The following is a 22,430-nucleotide window of genomic DNA, read 5'->3' as shown; positions in this document are numbered from 1 at the left end:
CTCAATGCTTTCTTTGCCTCTGAATTCATGGACGAGGTGGGCTTCCAGACTAATGCGCTAAGTGACACAAGATAGGATGAAGATGGACAGCCCTTGGTGGGTAAAGAAGAGGTTAGAAACTATTTAGAAAAGCTAAACGTACACAAATCCATGGGTCCGGATTTAATGCATCCGAGGGTACTGAGGGAGTTGGCAAATGTCATTGAGGAGACTTTGGCTATTATCTTTGAAAAATTGTGGAGATCGGGAGAAATCCCAGATGATTGGAAAAAGGCAAATGTAGTGCCCATCTTCAAAAAAGGGAAGAAGGACGATCCAGGGAACTATAGGCTGGTCAATCTTACCTCGGTTTCTGGAAAAATTGTGGAAGGGATCCTTAAAGAATCCATTTTGAGGCACTTGGAAGAGAGGAAAGTGATTAGGAATAGTCAGCATGGATTCACAAAGGGCAAGTTGTGCCTGACCAATCTGATTAGCTTCTATAATGAGGTAACTGGCTCTGTGGACGTGGGAAAGTCAGTGGATGTGATATACCTTAACTTTAGCAAGGCTTTTGATACGGTCTCCCACAATATTCTTGCCAGCAAGTTAAGGGAATGTGGATTAGATAAATGGATGGTAAGATGGCTGGAAAGATGGCTAGAAGGCTGGGCCCAGCGGGTAGTGATCAACGGCTCAATGTCAGGATGGCGGTCGGTTTCTAGTGGAGTGCTCCAAGGTTCGGTTCTAGGACAGGTTTTGTTCAATATCTTTATTAATGACTTGGATGAGGGGATGGATTGTCCCTCAGCAAGTATGCGGATGATACTAAGCTAGGGGGAGAGGTAGATACGCTTGAGGGCAGAGATAGGGTCCAGAGTGACTTAGACAAATTAGAGGATTGGGCCACAAGAAATCTGATGAGGTTCAACAAAGACAAGTGCAGAGTCCTGCACTTGGGACGGAAGAATCCCAAGCATTGTTACAAGCTGGGGACCAACCAGTTAAGTAGTAGTTCTGCAGAAAAGGACCTGGGAATTACAGTGGATGAGAAGCTGGATATGAGTCAACAGTGTGCCCTTGTAGCCAAGAAGGCTAATGGCATATTAGGTTCATTAAGAGGAGCATTGCCAGCAGATCCAGAGATGTCATTATTCCTCTTTATTCGGCTTTGGTGAGGCCACCTCTGGACTATTGTGTCCAGTTATAGGCCCCCCGCTACAAAAAGGATGTGGACGCATTGAAGAGGGTCCAGTAGAGGGCAACCAAAATGATTAGGGGGCTGGAGCATATGACTTACGAGGAGAGGCTGAGAGAGTTGTGTCTGTTTAGTCTGCAGAAGAGTGAGGGGGGATTTGATAGCAGCCTTCAACTTCCTGAAGGGAGGTTCCAAAGAGGATGGAGAGAAGCTGTTCTCAGTTGTGACAGATGGCAGAACAAGGAGCAATGGTCTCAAATTGTGGTGGGAGTGGTCCAGGTTGGATATTAGGAAAAACTATTTCCCTAGGAGTGTGGTGAAGCACTGGAATGGGTTACCTAGGGAAGTAGTGGAGTCTCCATCCCTAGAGGTGTTTAAGTTTTGGCTAGACAAAGCCCTGGCTGGATTGATTTAGTTGGGATTTTTGACGGGTCGCTCCCACCCCGCACTCGGAATGATCGGGCGAGGGGCGTGCAGGACCTTGGGGGGAGAGCAGGCCCGTGAGTGGGTAGGTTTAGGGGCAATATCCCAACCGCTGAGCAGAGATAGGAAATTCCTGCCTTAGGGCCCTGGGCTGGGGTTCGGAGAGAGGGAGGGCCCGAACCCTCCTATCCCGTCATCCGGAGTGAAGCAAGTCGCACAGCTGGGTATGTGATACGGGAAATTCGGGTCTCCTTCAAAAACGTAGGGAGGCTGGGATTTTCTTGTCAAGGCATGAGGCTATGTTGGGCTTATAGACACAAGGAGTTTTATAATAAATAGGGTGGTGGTAGTAAACAACCTCTCGAGGCAGCGTGATCCTTTTACAGGATCGGTCCTGCCTAGAGCAGGGGGCTGGACTTGATGACCTTCTGAGGTCTCTTCCAGCTCTATGGTTCTATGATTCTATGAGTCTATCTAGCTCTTTTTTGAACCCTATCAAAGTTGAACGCTGCCTGCACTGCATCCTCTGGAAAGGAGTTCCACAGGTTGGCTGTGTGCTGAGTGAAGAAAAACTTCCTCTTGTTTGTTTTCATCCTTCTGCCTATTAATTTCATTTGGTGACCCCTAGTTCTTTTATTGTGGGAATTAGTAAATAACTTTTCCTTATTCACTTTTTCCAGACCAGTCATGATTTTATAAACCTCTTAGTCTCCTGTTTTCTATGCTGAAAAGTCCAAGTCTTTCTAATCTCTCTTCATATGGGACCTGTTCCAAACCCCTAATCATTTTTATTGCCCTTTCCTGAACCTTTCCAATAGCAATATATATTTTTTGAGATGAGGTGACCACATCTATATATGCATTATTCAAGATGTGGGCATACCATGGTTTTATATAGTGGCAATAAGATATTTTCTGTCTTATTCTCTATCCCTTTTTTAATGACTCCTAACATTCTATTTGTTTTTTGACTGCCGCTGCACACTGAGTGGATGTTTTCAGATAACTATCCACAATGACTCCACGATCTTTCTCTTGAATAGCTGTAGCCAAATTAGTCCCCATCATATTGTATGTATAGTTGGGATTAATTTTTCCAATGTGCATTACTTTACATTTATAAATATTAAATTTCATTTGCCATTTTGTTGCCCAATCACTTAGTTTGGTGAGGTCTTTTTGAAGCTCTTCACAGTCTGCTTTGGTGTCAACTATTTTGAGCAGTTTGGTATCATCTGCAAATTTTGCCACTTCACTGTTTACCCATTTATCTAGATCAGTTATAAATAAATTGACAGACCCGTGGGAGACGCCACTAGTTACTTCTCTCCACTCGGAAAACTTACCATTTATTCCTACCCTTTGTTTCCCGTCTTTTAATCAGTTATCAATCCACGAAAGAACCTTCTCTCGTATCCTATGACAATTTACTTTACTTAAGAGCCTTTGGTGAGGGTCCTTGTCAAACACTTTCTGGAAATCTAAGTATACTGTATCCACTCAACAAACATGTCCACATGTTTGTTGAGCCCCTCAAAGAACTCTAAGGGTATGTCTACACTACAAAGTTAATTCAAACTTCCACGAGGCGTACAGATAGTTCGGAATAACTACGTAGTTCTAACTATCTAGCCCGTGCCGCGTGTAGCCGCGCGGCACGGGGTTCGCACTAGCCGGCTTTTAAAAATGGCGGAGCCGGTTTTATGCTAATGAAGCCCGGGAAATTCAAATCCCGGGCTTCATTAGCAAGTTCGGTATGCAAACATTACCCCGCTAGTTCGAACTAGCGGGGTAGTGTAGACATACCCTCAGAGCCCTCCTCCTCCTCCTCCTCCTCCGTCTCCTGGAGCGGTCCTTCTGCCCCGGGGTCTATCACGTCCCGGGGGGCAGGGACGGCATGAGCCCCCAGGAGGCGGTCCAGGGCATGGAAGTGGGGGCAGGCCTCCGGGTCGGCCCATGGCTGGCAGGCCCAGGAGTAGGACTGCCGCAGGTCTTTGACCTTGCAGCGCACCTGCTCCTGGCTGCGCTGGTGGCCCCTGGTGGCCAGACTGGCAGCCATGCGGCCGTAGACGGCTGCGTTCCTGTGGCTAGTGCGGAGATCGTGGACATTGGAGGCTTCCCCCCAAACCTCGATGAGGTCTACGATCTCCGCACTTGACCAAGCGGGCGCCCGCCTTTTGCGCCCCCGGGCAGGCTCCTGGGAGCCACCAGGCTGGTCCTGGGGAGCAGTGGAGGGCTGGGTGTCCTCGGGTGGCTGGCTCATAGTGTGGCAGGTGCAGGGTCTGCTGGCACGGGTGCTGGCAGCCTTGCAACTGGCACAAACTGTGTAGCCAGCCCGTGGCCCTTTAAGGGCTCCGGGGCTGGGAGTGGGGCAATAGAGTTTCCCTGGTGTTGGCCAGAGTGGCCACCAGGGAAACCTGGGAAGCCTTAGCCTCCCACTAGTTCGAATTAAGGGGCTACACACCCCTTAATTCAAACTAGCTAGTTCGAACTAGGCTTAATCCTCGTAAAATGAGGTTTACCTAGTTCGAACTAAGCGCTCCGTTAGTTCGAATTAAGTTTGAACTAACGGAGCGCTAGTGTAGCGCCTATGAAAGTTAGTTTGAACTAACGTCTGTTAGTTCGAACTAACTTTGTAGTGTAGACATACCCTGAGTCCTGAGCTTAGAACATAGACTCATAGACTCATACACTTTAAGGTCAGAAGGGACCATTATGATCATCTAGTCTGACCCCCTGCACAGTGCAGGCCACAGAATCTCACCCACCCCCTCCTAGAATAATCCTCTCACCTATATCTCAGATATTGTTGCCTTCAGATACTTTGAAGACCCCAAGATGCAGAGAATCCTCCTGCTGTGATCTGTACCCCATGCTACAGAGGAAGGTGAAAAACCTCTAGGGCCTCTGTCAATCTACTCTGGAGGAAAATTCCTTCCTGACACCAAATATGGCGATCAGCTAAACCCTGAGCATGTGGGCAAGACTCACCAGCCAGACACCCAGAAAGTTCTCTGTAGTAACTCCTATCATCCCTACATTGACCTATTTACCACTGATAATGAATGGTCAATTAGGGTATGTCTACACTACCACCGTAGTTTGAACTATGGTGGTAATGTAGGCAACCGGAGTTGCAAATGAAACCTGGGATTTGAATTTCCCGGGCTTCATTTGCATACTGCTGGGCGCTGTCATTTTTAAATGCCCGCTAGTGCGGACTCCGTGCGCGGCTACATGCGGCACGGACTAGGTAGTTCAGACTAGCCTTCCTATTCTGAACTACCTAGTCCGTGCCGTGTGTAGCTGTGCAGTACGGAGTTCGCACTAGCGGACATTTAAAAATGGCGGTGCCTGGCAGTATGCAAATGAAGCCCGGGAAATTCAAATCCCGGGCTTCATTTGCAACTCTGGTTGCCTACATTACCACCCTAGTTCGAACTACGGTGGTAGTGTAGACGTACCCTTAGTTACCAAGATCATGTTATCTCATCAAACCATCCCCTTCATAAACCCATCTAGTTTAATCTTGAAGCCAGCTAGATCTTTTGCCCCCACTACTTCTCTTGGAAGGCCGTTCCAGAACCTCACTCCTCTAATGGTTAAAAACCTTCGTCTAATCTCAAGTCTAAACTTCCTACTAGCCAGCTTATAACCATTTGTTCTTGTGTCCACATTGGTATTAAGCTTAAATAATTCCTCTCCCTCCCTGGTATTTATCCCTCTAATATATTTAAAGAGAGCAATCATGTCTCCCCTCAGCCTTCTTTTGGTTAAGGTAAACAAGCCAAGCTCCTTGAGTCTCCTTTCATAAGACAGGTTTTCCATTCCTCGGATCCAGTTTGAATTCATCCTTCTTAAACATGGGAGACCAGAACTGCACACAGTATTCCAAATGGGGTCTCACCAATGCCTTGTATAATGGCACTAACACCTCCTTATCCCTGCTGGAAATACCTCTCCTAATACATCTTAAGACCGTATTAGCCTTTTTCACGGCCATGTCACAATGGTGGCTCATAGTCGTCCTATAATCAACCAGGACTCCAAGGTCCTTCTCCTCCTCCGTTACTTCCAACTCATGTGTCCCCAGCTTATTACTAAAATTCTTTTTATTAATCCCTAAATGCATAACCTTACACTTCTCACTATTAAATTTCATCCTATTGCTATCACTCCAATTTACAAGGTCATCCATATCTTCCTGTATGATATCCCGATCCTTTTCTGAATTGGCAATACTTCCCAACTTTGTGTCATCCGCAAATTTTATCAGGACACTTCCACTTTTGGTGCCAAGGTCAGCAATAAAAAGATTAAATAAAATTGGCCCCAAAACTGATCCCTGAGGAACTCCGCTAGTAACCTTCCTCCAACCTGACAGTTCACCTTTCAATATTACCCGCTGTAGTCTCCCCTTTAACCAGTTGCTTATCCACCTCTCAACTTTCATATTAATCCCTATCTTTTCCAATTTAACCAGTAATTCCCCATGTGGTACTGCATCAAATGCCTTACTAAAGTCGAGGTAGATTAGATCCACTGCATTTCCTTTATCTAAAAAATCTGTTACTTTCTCAAAAAAGGAGATCAGGTTGGTATGGCACAATCTACCTTTTGTAAAACCATGTTGTAATTTGTCCCAATTGTCATTAGCCTCAATGTCTCTAACTACTTTCTCCTTCAAAATTTTTTCCAAGGTCTTGCATACTACAGATGTCAAACTAACAGGCCTATAGTTACCTGGGTTGCTTTTTTTCCCTTTCTTAAAACTATATTAGCAATTCTCCAGTCAAATGGTACAACCCCTGAGTTTAGAGATTTATTAAAAAAATTTGCTAATGGACTTGCAATTTCATGTGCCAGTTCCTTTAATATTCTTGGATGAAGATTATCTGGGCCCCCGATTTACTCCCATTAAGCTGTTCAAGTTTGGCTTTCAACTCGGATATGGTAATATCTACCTCCATATCCTTAGTCCCATTTGTTATGTTACCATTATCCCTAAGGGTATGTCTACACTACCCCGCTAGTTTGAACTAGTGGGGGTAATGTAGTCATCCGCAGTTGCAAATGAAGCCCGGGATTTGAATTTCCCGGGCTTCATTTGCATGAAGCCGACCGGCGCCATTTTTAAATGCCGGCTAGTTCGAACCCCGTGCCACGCGGCTACATGCGGCACAGAGTAGCTAGTTCGGATTAGGCTTCCTAATCCGAACTAGCTATACTCCTCGTTCAGCTAGTTCCACGAGGAGTACAGCTAGTTCGGATTAGAAGCCTAATCCGAACTAGCTACTCCGTGTTGCGTGTAGCCGCGCGGCACGGGGTTCGAACTAGCTGGCATTTAAAAATGGCGCCGGCCGGCTTCATGCAAATGAAGCCCGGGAAATTCAAATCCCGGGCTTCATTTGCAACTGCAGATGACTACATTACCCCCGCTAGTTCGAACTAGCGGGGTAGTGTAGACATACCCTGAGCTCTTCATTAGCCTAATTAAAGACTGAAGCAAAGTATTTGTTTAGATATTGGGCCATTCCTAGATTATCCTTAACCTCCACTCCATCCTTAGTAATTAGTGGTCCTACTTCTTCTTTTTTTGTCTTTTTCCTATTTATATGGCTATAAAACCTTTTCCTATTGATTTTAATTCCCTTTGCAAGGTCCAACTCTACCTGACTTTTAGCCTGTCTCATTTTCTTCCTACATGCTCTAACCTCAATAAGGTAGCTTTCTTTACTGATCCCTCCCATTTTCCACTCCTTATATGCTTTCTGCTTTTTCTTAATCACCTCTCTGAGATGCTTGCTCATCCAGCTTGGTCTAACACACCTGCCTATGATTTTTTTCCCTTTTCTTGGGATACAGGCTTCTGACAGCTTATGCTACTTTAACTTAAAATAATTCCAGGCCTCTTCCACTCAAGTTCCATAATTTCTTTAGTCCAATCAACTTTCCTAACTAATTTCCTTAATTTATTAAAGTTAGCCCTTTTGAAATCAAAAACCCTACTCTCATAAGAACATAAAAACTGCCGTACTGGGTCAGACCAAAGGTCCATCTAGCCCAGTAGCCTGTCTGCTGACAGCGGCCAACACCAGGTACCCCGGAGGGGATGGACCGAAGACAATTACCAAGCCATTTGTCTCGTGCCATCCCTCTCCAGCCTTCCACAAACAGAGGCCAGGGACACCATTCCTACCCCCTGGCTAAGAGCACTCCGTGGACCCAACCTCCTTGGCTTTATCTAATTTATCTTTAAACTCTGCTATAGTTCTAGCCTTCACAGCCTCCTGTGGCAAGGAGTTCCGCAGGTTGACTATTTGCTTTGTGAAGAAGAATTTTCTTTTATTAGTTTGAAGCCTGCTACCCATTCATTTCATTTGATGTCCTCTAGTCCTTCTATTATGGGAACTAATGAAGAACTTTTCTTTATGCACCCTCTCCACACCACTCATGATTTTATAGACCTCTATCATATCCCCCCTCAGTCTCATCTTTTCTAAGCTGAAAAGTCCCAGTCTCTTTAGCCTCTCTTCATATGGGACCTGTTCCAAACCCCTAATCATTGTAGTTGCCCTTTTCTGAACCCTTTGCAAGGCCAAAACATCTTTTTTGAGGTGAGGAGACCACATCTGTACAGTGTACTGAAGATATGGAGTACCATAGTTTTATACTTCCCCTCCTCCTTCTTCCCCTGGCTTCCCCCTTCCAGCTCCCTCCTCCCAGGTTTCCCCCTCCCCTCTCCCACCATCTTTCTTCCTGTCTCCCACCTCCTTTCCCCAGTCTCCCCAGAGGTTCATCTCCCCCACCCCCAGTTTTGTTAAATAAAGAGAGTTTCTATTTTTGAACACACGTGTCCTTTATTTTTTACATCAGGAAGGGGGGCTAGGGAGGGGTAAGTGGAAGGAGGTGAGGGAGGAATGGGGCACGAGTTCCCAATGGGGAGGACTGGGGTGGCTCTGCTGGCTCCTTGGGGTGAAAGCTCTCCTGCAGGGCCTCCTGGATCCTGACTGTCCCCTGATTGACCCTCCCACCCAGATGGCAGCCTACGGCAAGTGCAGCTGGGCTGATGGCTGAGTGCTGTGATGTGCCTAGTGTGGGCACTCAGGGAACTCCAAGACAGGACTGCTTTGCTGTCCCTCATCGAGGTAGACAAGCAAGCGGGGAACCCTGAGAACTGTTTGTCCGGGGTGAAGGTCCGGTCCCTTTAAGAACAGCCCTCAGCTAGTCTGAGGCAGCAGCTCCACACTCTAAGTCCTGGTTCTGGCCAGCATTAACTTGGGTTCAGAATCCACTCAATGTGGACATGCTAGTTCGAATTAGCAAAACGTAATTCGGATTAGTTTTTAGGTATAGATGCACTCATTTGAATTAGCTTAGTTCAAATTAACTAATTCGAATTAAGTTAGTTCAAATTAGAGCTGTAGTGTAGACATACCCTAACAAATTATTAAAGCATGATTTTCCTTTACAGTAACCATGTTGACTTTCCCCCAATAAATTATATTCATCCATGTGTCTGACAATGTTATTCTTTATTATAGTGTCAACAAATTCGCCCAGTACTGATGTTAGACTTACCTGTCTGTAATTGCCAGGATCACCTCTCAAGCCCTTTTTAAATATTGGTGTCACGTTAGCTAACTTCCAATCATTTGGTACAGATGCCGATTTAAAGGATAGATTACAAATCACGATTAAATGTTCCACAATTTCCCATTTGAGTTCTTTCAAAACATCCGGTCCCAGTGACTTGTTACTGTTAAGTTTATCAATTTGATCCAAACCCTCCTCTAATGACACCTCAATCTGGGACAATTGCTCACATTTGTCACCTAAAAAGAATGTCTCAGGTTTGGAAATCTCCCCAATATCCTCAGCCGTGAAGACTGAAGCAAAGAATTAATTTTGCTTCTCCACTAAGACTTTATCATCTTTGAGGGCACCTTTAGCATCTCAATCGTCCAAAGGCCCCACTGGTTGTTTATCCAGCTTCCTGCTTCTGATGTACTTAAAAAAACATTTTACTATTACTTTTTGAGTTTTTGACTAGCTGTTCTTCAAACTCCTTTTTGGCTTTTCTTATTATATTTTTATACTGAATTTGACAAAGTTTATGGTCCTTTCTATTTTCCTCACTAAGGCTATGTCTAGACTACATGGCTCCATTGATGGAGCCATGTAAACTAGTTTACCAAGAATAGGCAAAGAAGTGATCAGCTGATCCAGCACAACGTGGCAATCTAGACACGGATCTGTTGGCTTGGGAAACCTTTGCTGACTGATCCTGTAAACCTCGTTTCACGAGGCATAAGGGATCGGTCGGCAATGGCTTCCCCAACTGACAGATCCACGTCTACACTGCCACACTGACTGCTGAGAATTTATGGTTTAAGTTTAGAAGTTGGAGCAACAGGGGTGATTTTGTGTTTGGTGTCTGCTATAGGCCACCGGATAAGGTGAATGAGGTAGATGAGGCTTTCTTCAGACAAACCGGTCCTAGTACTGAACCTTGGGGTACTCCACTAGAAACCGACTGCCATCCTGACACTGAGCCATTGATCACTACCCGTTGGCCTTCTAGCCATCCTTCTATCCATCTTACCATTCATTTCTCCAGTCCACAATCCCTTAAGCTGCTGGCAAGAATATTGTGGGAGACCGTATCAAAAGCCTTGCTAAAGTTAAGGTATGTCACATCCACTGACTTTCCCATGTCCACAGAGCCAGTTACCTCACCATAGAAACTAAACAGATTGGTAAGGCATGACTTGCCCTTTGTGAATTCATGCTGACTATTCCTAATCACTTTCTTCTCATCCAAGTGCCTCAAAATGGATTCCCTAAGGATCCCTTCCATGATTTTTCTAGGAACCTAAGTAAGACTGACCAGCCTATAGTTCCTTGGATCGTCTTTCTTCCCTTTTTTGAAGATGGGCACTACAGTTGCCTTTTTCCAATCATCTGGGATCTCTCCCAATCGCCACGACTTTTCAAAGATAATGGCCAGTCTCCTCAATGACATTTGCCAACTCCCTCAGTACCCTCGGATGTATTAAGTCTGGACCTATGGATTTGTGTATGTTTACCTTTCCTAAATAGTTCCTAACCTGTTCTTTCCCCACCAAGGGTGTCAGTCTTCATCCCATCTTACGTCACTTAGCGCATTAGTCTGGGCACCCACCTTGTCCGTGAATACAGAGGCAAAGAAAGCATTGAATAATTCAGCTTTCCCCACATCATCGGTCACTAGGTTACCTCCTTCATCCAGTAGGGGCCCCACACCCGCTCTGATCACCTTCTTCTTGTTAACATGCCTGTAGAAACCTTTCTTGTTATCTTTCTCATCCTTTTCCTGTCGCAATTCCAATTACGCTTTCGCCTTCCTGATAACCCCCCGGCATTCTCGAGCTATACATTTAAACTCCTCCCTAGTCATTTGTCCAAGTTTCCACTTTTTGTAAGATTCCTTTTTGTGCTTAAGTTCACCAAGGATTTCCCCTGTAAGCCAATCCGGTGTCCTACCATGTTTGCTTCTCTTGCTATGCTTTGGGATGGTTTCTTTCTGTTCCTTCAATAAGGCTTCTTTAAAATACTGCCAGCTGTCCTGGACTCCTTTCCCCTTCATGTTAGCATCCCAGGGGATTCTGCCCATCAGGTCTCTGAGAGAATCAAAATCTGCTTTTCTAAAGTCCAAGGTGTATATTTTACTACTCTCTTTTCTTCCTTTGGTCGGAATCCTAAAATCAACCATCTCATGATCACTGCTTCCCAGGCTGTCACCCACCTCTACTTCCCCTATTAGTTCCTCACTGTTTGTGAGCAGCAGGTCAAGCTGCGCATGGCCCCTTGTCAGATCCTTCAGCACTTGTACCAAGAAGTAATCCCCAACATTCTCCAAAAACTTCCTGGATTGCCTGTGTACTGCCATATTGGTCTCCCAACAGATGTCAGGGTGATTAAAGTCCCCCACAGAACCAGTGCCTGCAATCGGGAAGCCTCTCTCAGTGGTCTGAAGAAAGCCTCATATACCTCATCCACCTGATTCGGTGGCCTGTCGTAGACACCAACCACAATATCACTGCTGTTGTTTGCACCTCTAAACTTAACCCATAAACTCTCAACAGGTTTTTCTCTCTCTATATACTGGAGTTCTGAGCAATCGTAGTGCTCTCTTACATATAGTGCAACTCCTCCTCCTTTTCTCCCCTGCCTTTTGTTCCTGAACAGTCTATACTCTTCCATGACAGCACTCCAGTCATGCGAGTCATCCCACCAAGTCTCTGTTATCCCAATTAAATCATATTTCTTGGACTGGGCCAGGGCCTCCAATTCTTCCTGTTTGTTGCCCAGGCTTTTCGCATTGGTGTACAAACATCTCAGATAACCAGTTGATCGCTCTAACTTTTCCATTAGAATCAGGGGTCCTCCTTCTTGCTCGTTCCTCTTTGCATTTCTTCCTGGTATCTGACTTTCCCGCTCGCCTCTGGGTTTTGGTTACCCTCTCCCAACGAACCTAGTTTAAAGCCCTTCTCACTAGGTTTGGAAGCCTGCCCGCAAAGATGCTCCTTCCTCTCTTCGTTAGGTGAATCCCATATCTTTCTAACAATCTTTGTGCCTGGAACAGAGTCCCATGGTCTGAGAAACCAAAGCCCTCTCTGTGACACCACCTGCGCAACCATGCATTTACATCATCAATTCGACGATCCCTGCCCAGTCCTTTCCCTTCAACAAGGGGGATGGGCAAGAACACCACTTGCGCTCTGAATTCTTTGATCCTTCTTCCCAGCACTACATAATCCATAGTAACCTGCTCAAGGTCATTCTTGGCCGTATAGTTAGTTCCCACATTGAGAAGCAGGAAAGGGTAGTGATCCGAAGTGATTAGTTTTGTAAGCCTCTCAGTCACATCCTGAATTAGAGATCCCGGTAAGCCACACACCTCTTGAGATTCTAGGTCCAGATGGCAGATGGATGGCTCAGTCCCTCTTAGGAGGGAGCCCCCGACCACCACCACCTGTCATCTTTTGGGGGTGGTGGTTGTGGAACCTCCATCCCTGGGGCAACGCATCCCATGTCTTCCAGCAGATGGTGTTCACTTCTGGTTTCTTCCTTGTGAGGCCCCTTCCAAAGCATTCAACACCACAGAACCTGTGGAGAGAGCCTGAAAGCGATTACTTACCTCTATAGCATTGGGGGATTCCTGTGCTGGCCTTTTTCCTCTTCTAGAAGTTACATGCTGCCAGTTCTCTTCCTGCTCCTGTACTGCCCTCTCTGGCTCTTCTGCTTGCTGTGCTTGCAGCATTAAACGCTGCCTTCTATCGAGGAAGTCTTCATCCTCTCTGATCGAGCATAGGGTCGACACTTGGGCCTCCAGTCCTCTAGTTTTTTACCCAAAAATGTCACTTAATGCAGATGAAATTCATTCTTTCTTCTGGAAGGAAGATAAACATGGCACATGCTGTGCAGGTAACAACAGCAGACCTATCACCGTCCATACCTGCTGTCATGGAAAAAGGATGGAAAAGAAAGGAAAGAGAACCTCGCCCCCTTCCCTCACCCCTTCCAAACTCCATTTCTTAACTCCCTCTTGGCACTCACCTGTTCGCAAGCTCCTTGGTCACTTGATCACTGCTTTATAAAGATCTGGACTGCCTGAAAGTCTCTCCCCCTACCAAGGCTCAGCCAATCAGCAGAGTCTTCTAGAATTCAAACTTGAATTACAAGCCAACAGTTTTCACCTGGCAGTCACAGCACACACTCCATGAAGGGGAGGGGAAGGGAAAGGGGACATGGAATGGTCCATCCTTTGAACATGTATTGGTCTGAACTTGACAGTCATAAGATCAATTGTCATAAGTCATAAGAGAAGAGAAGAATGTAGTTACAAATTTAAGTATTTGTTTATATATAAATGGTGCTCAGAATTTGTGCTATAAAATTCAGCTCCATGGGCAGTCAGGCAGGAAGTGTCAGTGAAATGCTGGATCCCCTCTACTAGTTATATTGACAGAACTCAGTAGTAGTGTAGATGCAGGTATAGTTTTGTCGACAAAACCCCGTCGTCTAGACATACCCTAAGGGTATGTCTAGACTACATGACTCTGTCGATGGAGCCATGTAAACTAGTTTACCCAGCATAGGCAAAGAAGCGGGGATTTAAATAATCTCCGCTTCATTAAAATAAACATGGCCGCCATGCTGTGCCAATGATCAGGTGATCCGGCTCAGCACGGCAGTGTAGATGTGGATCTGTCAGCTAGGGAAGCCTTTGCCGACCGATCCCTTATGCCTTGCGAAACAAGGTTTACAGGATCAGTCAGCAAAGGCTTCCCCAGCTCACAGATCTGTGTCTAGATTGCCGCACTGAGCTGGATCAGCTGATCGTTGGCACAGCATGGTGGCCATGTTTATTTTAATGAAGCGGAGATTATTTAAATCCCCACTTCTTTGCTTATGCCTGGTAAACTAGTTTACATGGCTCCATCGATGGAGCCATGTCATCTAGACATAGCCTTAGTGAGGAAAATAGAAAGGACCATAAACTTTGTCAAATTCAGTATAAAAATATAATAAGAAAAGCCAAAAAGGAGTTTGAAGAACAGCTAGTCAAAAACTCAAAAAGTAACAGTAAAATGTTTTTTAAGTACATCAGAAGCAGGAAGCTGGATAAACAACCAGTGGGGCCTTTGGACGATTGAGATGCTAAAGGTGCCCTCAAAGATGATAAAGTCTTAGTGGAGAAGCAAAATTAATTCTTTGCTTCAGTCTTCACGGCTGAGGATATTGGGGAGATTTCCAAACCTGAGACATTCTTTTTAGGTGACAAATGTGAGCAATTGTCCCAGATTGAGGTGTCATTAGAGGAGGTTTTGGATCAAATTGATAAACTTAACAGTAACAAGTCACTGGGACCGGATGACATTCACCAAAGAGTTCTGAAAGAACTCAAATGGGAAATTTGTGGAACATTTAATCGTGATTTGTAATCTATCCTTTAAATCCGCATCTGTACCAAATGACTGGAAGTTAGCTAACGTGACAGCAATATTTAAAAAGGGCTTGAGAGGTGATCCTGGCAATTACAGACAGGTAAGTCTAACATCAGTACTGGGCAAATTAGTTGACACTATAATAAAGAATAACATTGTCAGACACATGGATGAATATAATTTATTGGGGGAAAGTCAACATGGTTTCTGTAAAGGTAAATCATGCCTTACTAATCTGTTAGAGTTCTTTGTGGACATAGGGGATCCAGTGGATACAGTATACTTAGATTTCCAGAAAGTCTTTGACAAGGTCCCTCACCAAAGGCTCTTAAGTAAAGTAAGTTGTCATAGGATACAAGGGAAGGTTCTTTCATGGATTGGTAACTGATTAAAAGACAGGAAACAAAGGATAGGAATAAATGGTAAGTTTTCTGAGTGGAGAGAGGTAACTAGTGGTGTCCCCCAAGGGTCTGTCCTATTCAATGTATTTATAAATGATCTAGAGAAAGGGGTAAACAGTGAAGTGGCAAAATTTGCAGATGATACCAAACTGCTCAAAATAGTTAAGACCAAAGCAGACTGTGAAGAGCTTCAAAAAGATCTCACCAAACTAAGTGATTGGGCAACAAAATGGCAAATGAAATTTAGTGCTGATAAATGTAAAGTAATGCACTTTGGAAAAAAAAGCTAACCACAGTCCTTCACTCTCAGTGAGTTGACAGCACACTCCCTAATGTGGACTTGATCAATTGTCTAAAGTGAGGACACGGACCTTCAATTTCCGAAAACTGGGTGCCCAGTGATCTTCCACAAAAACTTCTTGCGCAATAGCACGTCTACATTATAAAAACGCATTGCAAAAGCAATGCGCTTTTGTGAAAGAGTGTCCAGACTGCATGGACACTCTCTCGAAAGAAAGCTCTGATTGTTATTCACAGAATAGCTACCAGAGCACCTGTGCTTTTTTGGTTGACTCTTTTTGCGCTACCCCCACCCACCCCGTTGCCCGTCCACACACACCTTTTTGTGCAAGAGCTCTTGCATAAAAAAGAGCTATGCCTCGTAGAAAGAGGAATACCTACACTGCAAAAACCCCTCTGTTCTTTTGTTTTAGTGTAAGTTTACTTGTGCAAAAACGTGCTTGAGGTGTGGACGTTCCACAGGTTTTTTTGCAAAACCCCTGTAGTGTAGACATAGCCTCACTGAAGTCATTCTGTGGATTTCTAGGGCTGGGCCCTAGAACTGCAGCAAAATTAAATATTTTACCAGTGGAAACAAACATGTTGCTGCACCAAGTACACTGATTTTCAGATCTGTAAATTACAGGCATAATCATTAATAATTAAACAAATAATAATGGGAAAGAAAATTGATTGGCTTTTTTACATTTTCAGAACACTGTATCAACTTAAGTAATTTTTATAACACCTCTGTGTGATAGGGATTTTTACCCCATTTTATAGATAATACAATTGAGACAGAGATTGGTTGAGTGATTCATTCAAGTCCACAAATCTAGTTATTGACAGTTTGCTCTAAAACTAAAGCCTTCCTAATTTCCAGAACTGGATTCCATTCATGAATCCAAACTGGCTTTCCACCCATCCACACAACAAAGTAATTGAATCAACAGATTCCTTCCATTCGCCTTCCCTCACTCTAAAGTAAGTTTTACTAGTAAAGGAATAATTATGTTAGAATGGCTGGAAAAATCAGTTAGAGATTTGGAGGCTGATCTTACAGACCATTACTCATGAGAATTGAGGTTACTTTTGTGAGTCAGAGTTTTCATGCCCATAATAGAAATCTTTCTTGTAATTTAACGGTCTTGAATGAAATGCAACTAATTATAGTTAGATAAACATACTGAGCAGTAAGCGTAGGACCCTTTAGGACATTTTGATGTCTGTTGTCTAAATAATTACTAAAAACAGGAGGCTCATTGGTGTCTTTTTTTATGCAATCTGCTTTTAGACAATATTGTACAATGAAGAATGGTGATGCTTTGGAACTTTTTATAGTTATTTTGCTATCCATTTGTTATTACCTTCTTTATACATCAAGGCTACATCTAACTCTGCAGGCTTCTTGCTCAAGAACTGTTTTGCACAAGAATTCTTGTGCAAAAGGTTTTTGTGCAAGAGCGTGTCCACACTGCTATGTAGTTTTGCACAGAAGCATCCATGGCAGTGCGGATGCACTCTTGCGCAAGAAAGCTCTGATGGCCAGTTTAGCTATAGGGGTTTTTTGCACACGAAACCCCTGTTGCCCGTCCACACTGCTTTCTTGAGCAAGAGCTCTTGCGCAAAAGGGCTTATTCCTCATGGGGAGGAATAAACTGTATTCTGTTCCAGCGCTGTACTGTAAATTTACTTGTGCAAGAACTCATGTGCAGTGTAGACATTCTGCAAGTTTTTGTGCAAGAACAGCTGTTCTTGCGCAAGAAGCCTGCAGTGTAGACGTAGCCCAAGAGAATAACAGAAAAAACCAGGACAGAGCATTCTCTATCCCCAACCACCTTTGTTTCTTACAACTTTTTTTTTTTTAAAGCAAAAATATTCACATCTTGGCCATTGATGAGAGGGTGCTCTCTTTCTGCAGGAGATGGAGAATGTATTGCCAGGAATATCAGAATGTCCCAGGGAAGCAGGAATATCCACTAATGACTACACTCAGAATATGGCTTTCAGAAGCCAAGAAGCCAGGAGATTTCAACCAAGGTAGGCTTTGGGATAAGACAGTGCATTTCACTGCTATTTAATGCAAAAAATGCTAATATGTATGTATGCAAATAGCTGTATAAAATATCCAGGTTCCCAGTTTTCCTTGGCCATTATACTCAAAGTCCTAGAGCTGTTTGCAGATAATAAAGTGGATGCACATATTATTATGGGAGAGTCGGACAGAGCTAGGTGTAGTATTTCTCTGAATGAGATTGAAGGGTATTATACAGAGACATTAGAGAAGGTTGGACATGGAAATACGATAGGATGGCCTCCGGCCACCCAGGTGGTGGATAATGGTATATTACTGAATCCAATCTTGATGGAGGAGGTGAGGGATGTATTAAGAGAAAATTGAAAAGATAATGCCCCAGGCCAGGATAAGGTTACTGTTAAGGAGCTATGGGAAATGTTGAATTTGGACTCTCATGAACTTAATAACATTTTAAATATATGCTTTTAACTGAACAGATTCCATCCAGTTTTAAAGAAAATAGGACTATTTTAATCCCATGGGTACAGAAGCATGAGAAATTAGCTAAATTATCCTCCTGGAGGCCATTAACAATTGGTTCTGTTTGGGTGAGGCTATATGCAAAAATTTTAGCAAGAAGATTGATGTCTATGATTAAGATTTCTAGTAGGCAAAAAGGTTTTACTTCAGCTATCGGTTATGAGGAAAATATAGCAATTTTAGTTAATTTAATTAAAGAGATTAAGCAAAATGTACAGGAGTTAGTTATTGTTTTTGTAGATTTGGCCAAAGCATTTGACTCAGTTGGATATGAACATGAGGGCTGTGTCTAGACTGGCAAGTTTTTCCGCAAAATCATCTGATTTTGCCGAAAAACTTGCCAACTGTCTACACTGGCCATTTGAATTTCCGGAAAAGCACTGACGATCTCATGTAAGATTATCAGTGATTTTCCGGAAAAACTATGCTGCTCCTGTTTGGGCAAAAGTCTTTTTCTGAAAGACTTTTGCCCAAAAGGGCCAGCGTAGACAGCATAGTACTGTTTTCCGCAAAAAAGCCCCAATTGCGAAAATGGAGATCGGGAAACTGCGGAAAACTGCGTCTAGATTGGCCACAGACGCTTTTCCACAAAAAGTGCTTTTGTGGAAAAGCATCCTGCCAATCTAAATGTGCTTTTCCGAAAATGCTTTTAACAGAAAACTTTTCTGTTAAAAGCATTTTCGAAAATTCATGCCAGTCTAGACATAGCCATTGTGGCAGGCTGTCACAGGCTGGGAAGCCCACGGGGTGGTGAGTCTCTTGAGCCCTCTCTGTGTGGCCTCACCTCATAATCTCCTGAGCTCACTAGGAGGCCTCCAGCTCCCTGCCCTGGGCTACTTCCTACCCTGTCCTCTGGCTGGCGCCTTCCCAACCTGCATCCTCCAGATTAGTTGCTCTCCCTGGTTTCCACTTGTGGCTGCAGCGGAGGAAGCGGCAGCAGCGGCGGCAGCGGCAGCTATTGCTGCTGTGGCTGCTCCTGTGTTTGGGCAGGAGGTCTTTCTCCTTCCATGGTCAGCCCTGAGTGAGCTGCTCCCCAGCTTTTATACTAGGCCTGCAGTTGAAGCATGCCCAGCAGAGATGTGGGGGAGGGGCCTTCTCAGCCAAGCAGGCCTGGTTAACTCTTTCTGGGCCAGTACTCCCCATCACACAGGCCTTAAAAAAATTGGGATTAATGAGGGATTTATAGATATTGCTAGGGATCTTTATAGAAATTCAATCACTGGGGTGTGAGTGGATGGTAAATGCACTGAGTGCATTAACATAAGTTTTGGGGAAAAGCAAGGAGACACCTTATCTCCAATATTATTTAATATAGCCATTGACCTTTGCTGGTTAAGAGAAATTAGGCTTCAGTATTCAAGGGAAAAGAATTATGGCTTTGGCTTTTGTTGATGATGTGGCTATTTCAAGTGGAATGTATCAAGGGATGATAAGAAACCTTGAGATTTTAGACTGTTATCTGCAAGAATACTAGTTTGAAGGTAAATGTTAGGTAAACAAAGGGATTTCACATAATGGCTAAATGTAAGATTTGTGGTTAATCCTAAACATAATTGGAAATTGGGTAAAGAGAAGACTATGTGCAACCAAGGCAGGCTGAAAAATATTGTATGCAAAGATAGATCCTTGGACAGGGGTGAGTGGCGTATTGGTAAAGGGGAAATTGACTGAATGGTGTGATAGATTATGTGAAGCGACTTTGAAATCTGCCCCAAAACTGATGATTTTAGGGACTATAAACCTGGGCTGTTTTATAATTTGCTTTTGATCAAGCCTCCTTTTTATGTTTTAGATGATTTGGATGTTGTATTCAAGAAACTTGTTAAGAAGATTTTACATCTCCTTCAATGTACTACTGACAGGTTATTTTATGCTAGAGAAAGAGATGGGGGACTTGCCTGGACTAAATGTAGTATTCATATCCCAAAGATGCTAATTTGTAAGTGGAGAAGGCATATTGTTTCATGAGATGATTAGATAGATTTATCTTGTGCATGAATGTGTGTTTGTGTGTGTGAATGTACACACACACATACAGGGGGACATTTAAATAATAAAGTATAGTGTGGTAACCCTGAACTAAAGAATTTGGAAGGAGGTGGAATTTAAAATGCCAGGGAATTGGGTTTAAGTATTTTAAAAATTACCTAATTAGTAATTTTTTTTTAGTAGACCATATCTGGTTAAATCCTATTCCTTTATTGCTGCACTACAATTAAAAGCTAATGCTTTCCCTACCAGAGAGACACTAGCTAGAAGGAAGATGAAATGCAGGCTATATTTAGATGATATGGGAAGTTTAAAGAAACAATCCTGCATATATCTGAGCAATGTTTTACATTGAAAGATGCTTAGATAAACAGACATAATAGGGTAGTAGCCTAAGTTCCCTGCAAGTGTGTCTGTGTGTCCAGGCAACTGTTTTGTGAACTCCTTTCAGAAGTTCAAAGCTCCCGCACAGGCAGGAGCTCCGCTGAGCCAGCGAGGAACAGGGCATCATCTTGCTAAGCAAGCAGCTAAATGGAGCTGCTCCATGCTTAAAAGTGAGCAGCTCCAAGAGCAAGTAAAGAAGGAAGATAAGGAAAGAATAAGTGGCTGGGGGGAGGGGGAGGAGGAGAGAGGGAGGGAGTAATTGGCTGAGGGGGAATCAGAGGGGAGGGGAGTTTGGAGAATCCCATCTGTGTGAGGAGAGAGAGGCAGAAACTCAGCACTCTCAAGCCTCCTGGGAAGGGGGACTGGCTGCATAGGGTAGATAGGGGGAGGAGGGGGTGGGTGGGTGCTGGCTTTGGGGTGAGGTGGAGGAGGGAGGAGTTTATTTGTGCTGTGAGGTGGGGGATGTGTGGGTAATTTGTTTGTGCTTTATCAGGGAGTTAGGACAGGTCAGACTGCTGGTGCCTGCAAGTTTGAGAAGCTGTATTTTATCCCAGCCCCCAGTTGGGCTGAGGGGAACAGATTGCACAGGGATAGGTAGGGGAAAAGGGGTGAGTGGGTGCTGGCATCTGTGGAGTGAGGTGGAGGTGAGGGGCAGCTTGTTTGGGGTGTCCCTGACTCACTTGCTACAGTCCTCTCTGTCTGTCTAAAGGGTATGGGGGAAGAAGCAGGTTGCATGAAGTGGGTATGTGCTAGGACATTTGCATGATATATTTCAAACAAAGTTTACATAGTGATAGAGATGCAGCCGTGTTAGTCTGGTCTAGCTGAAACAGAAGACAGAACTATGTAGCACTTTAAAGACTAACAAGATGGTTTATTAGGTGATGAGCTTTCGTGGGCCAGACCCATTTCCTCAGATCAATATGTGGAAGAAAATCGGCACAACCATATATACCAAAGTGATACAATCAAAAAAATGAAATTGACAAAACGTGAAATTGACAAATCAAATTTTAGAACAGAGTGAGGGTGAGGGGGAAAGGTTAGTGTCTGTGAGGTAATGACATTAGGGGTGATAATTGGGGAAGCTATCTTTGTAATGGGTGAGATAATTAGAGTCTTTGTTTAAACCCATACATAAAGTGTCAAATTTAAGCATGAATGACAATTCTGAAGCTTCTCGTTGAAGTCTGGAGTTAAAGTCTCTTTGAAGCAATATGCATGTTTTAAGGTCATTGAGGGAATGGTCAGTCTGGCTGAAATGGCAAGCAACAGCTTTCTCTCTGTGAGAGAGTCTTATGTCTGTTTTGTATGCATTGATTCTTTGGCGAAGTGTCTGAGAAGTTTGTCCAATGTACATAGCAGTCTGTTTTTTCAGTTACAGAGTAACGCTTCTGAGTCTTTGAGTTGGTGACATACACAAGTTTCAAACTTTTATCTGTTTTTACAACATGGATCCTATACATTCCCCAGAAAAATTCTATAAGCTTTAGTGAATGCCTTTTATTCTCCTTTCTAGTGTTGGTAAATATTGTATTAGTCATGTTTTCCTTGCAAATACTATTTCTAATTGACTCATAGCTATGTGTGCATAATATGTGTTTTGGTGCGTTTATTAGCTTAAGCTGTTAGAAAGAATAAATATACTCTATGGGTAGTGTTAATCTTTTAAATTTGATTTCATCTTAACTATTGCAAATATTGCTCCTTGTTAACGATCGATCCCTTGTTTTAATATATTTTCTTCCACACAAATGGACTTCTTAAAATATATGTGTGCTTATTATTTGTACTGGTGGTGCACATCCCCACACTACCTCAGTATTGGTATTTAACATAAGAAATTTCAACCTGCCCAAAAGAAAATTCAATCCTCCCAAGGATATGTTATAGGGAACACAGGTAATAGCTGCAGTTACTGAAGAAATAGGTAAGTCAGGATTGAAAGCGATAGTGGAGGAATATTTAAGAAATTAAGAACGCTATTTGAATAAGCTCAATGTTGTTTTTTGTTAGAATGGAAACTGCAGTGGTGTTGGACACTACTGTTTGATGGGAAGACAATTACGATAGTTTGGGAAAAGGCAACCTATTACTTTGATTTGGAGAAGGATATTAAAGAACAAAGTGGGAATAGAAATGTTCATTTTTTTGGCCTTGTAATTGGGGTTGAGATAAATAGAGTTAAGGTAATAATGAATTATTAATGCTCCTTGGAATTGAGACAG

The 22,430-nt window shown here is 43.5% G+C and overlaps 1 protein-coding gene across 5 annotated transcripts in view; it reads left to right on the top strand.

The window, feature by feature from the left end:
* FAM13C (family with sequence similarity 13 member C) overlaps window positions 1-22,430 on the top strand; it is a 188,888-nt gene that overhangs the window by 42,506 nt on the left and 123,952 nt on the right. For all 5 annotated transcript variants that reach the window (XM_075934855.1, XM_075934856.1, XM_075934854.1 and 2 more), the window contains exon 5: window positions 17,194-17,312. In XM_075934855.1, the coding sequence (XP_075790970.1) occupies window positions 17,194-17,312 (119 nt within the window). The remainder of the gene's footprint in view (window positions 1-17,193; window positions 17,313-22,430) is intronic.

The sequence above is a fragment of the Pelodiscus sinensis genome, chromosome 8 (assembly GCF_049634645.1).
Source record: "Pelodiscus sinensis isolate JC-2024 chromosome 8, ASM4963464v1, whole genome shotgun sequence".
Taxonomy (NCBI): Eukaryota; Metazoa; Chordata; order Testudines; family Trionychidae; genus Pelodiscus; species Pelodiscus sinensis.
This window is presented reverse-complemented; position numbering and strand designations above follow the sequence as displayed.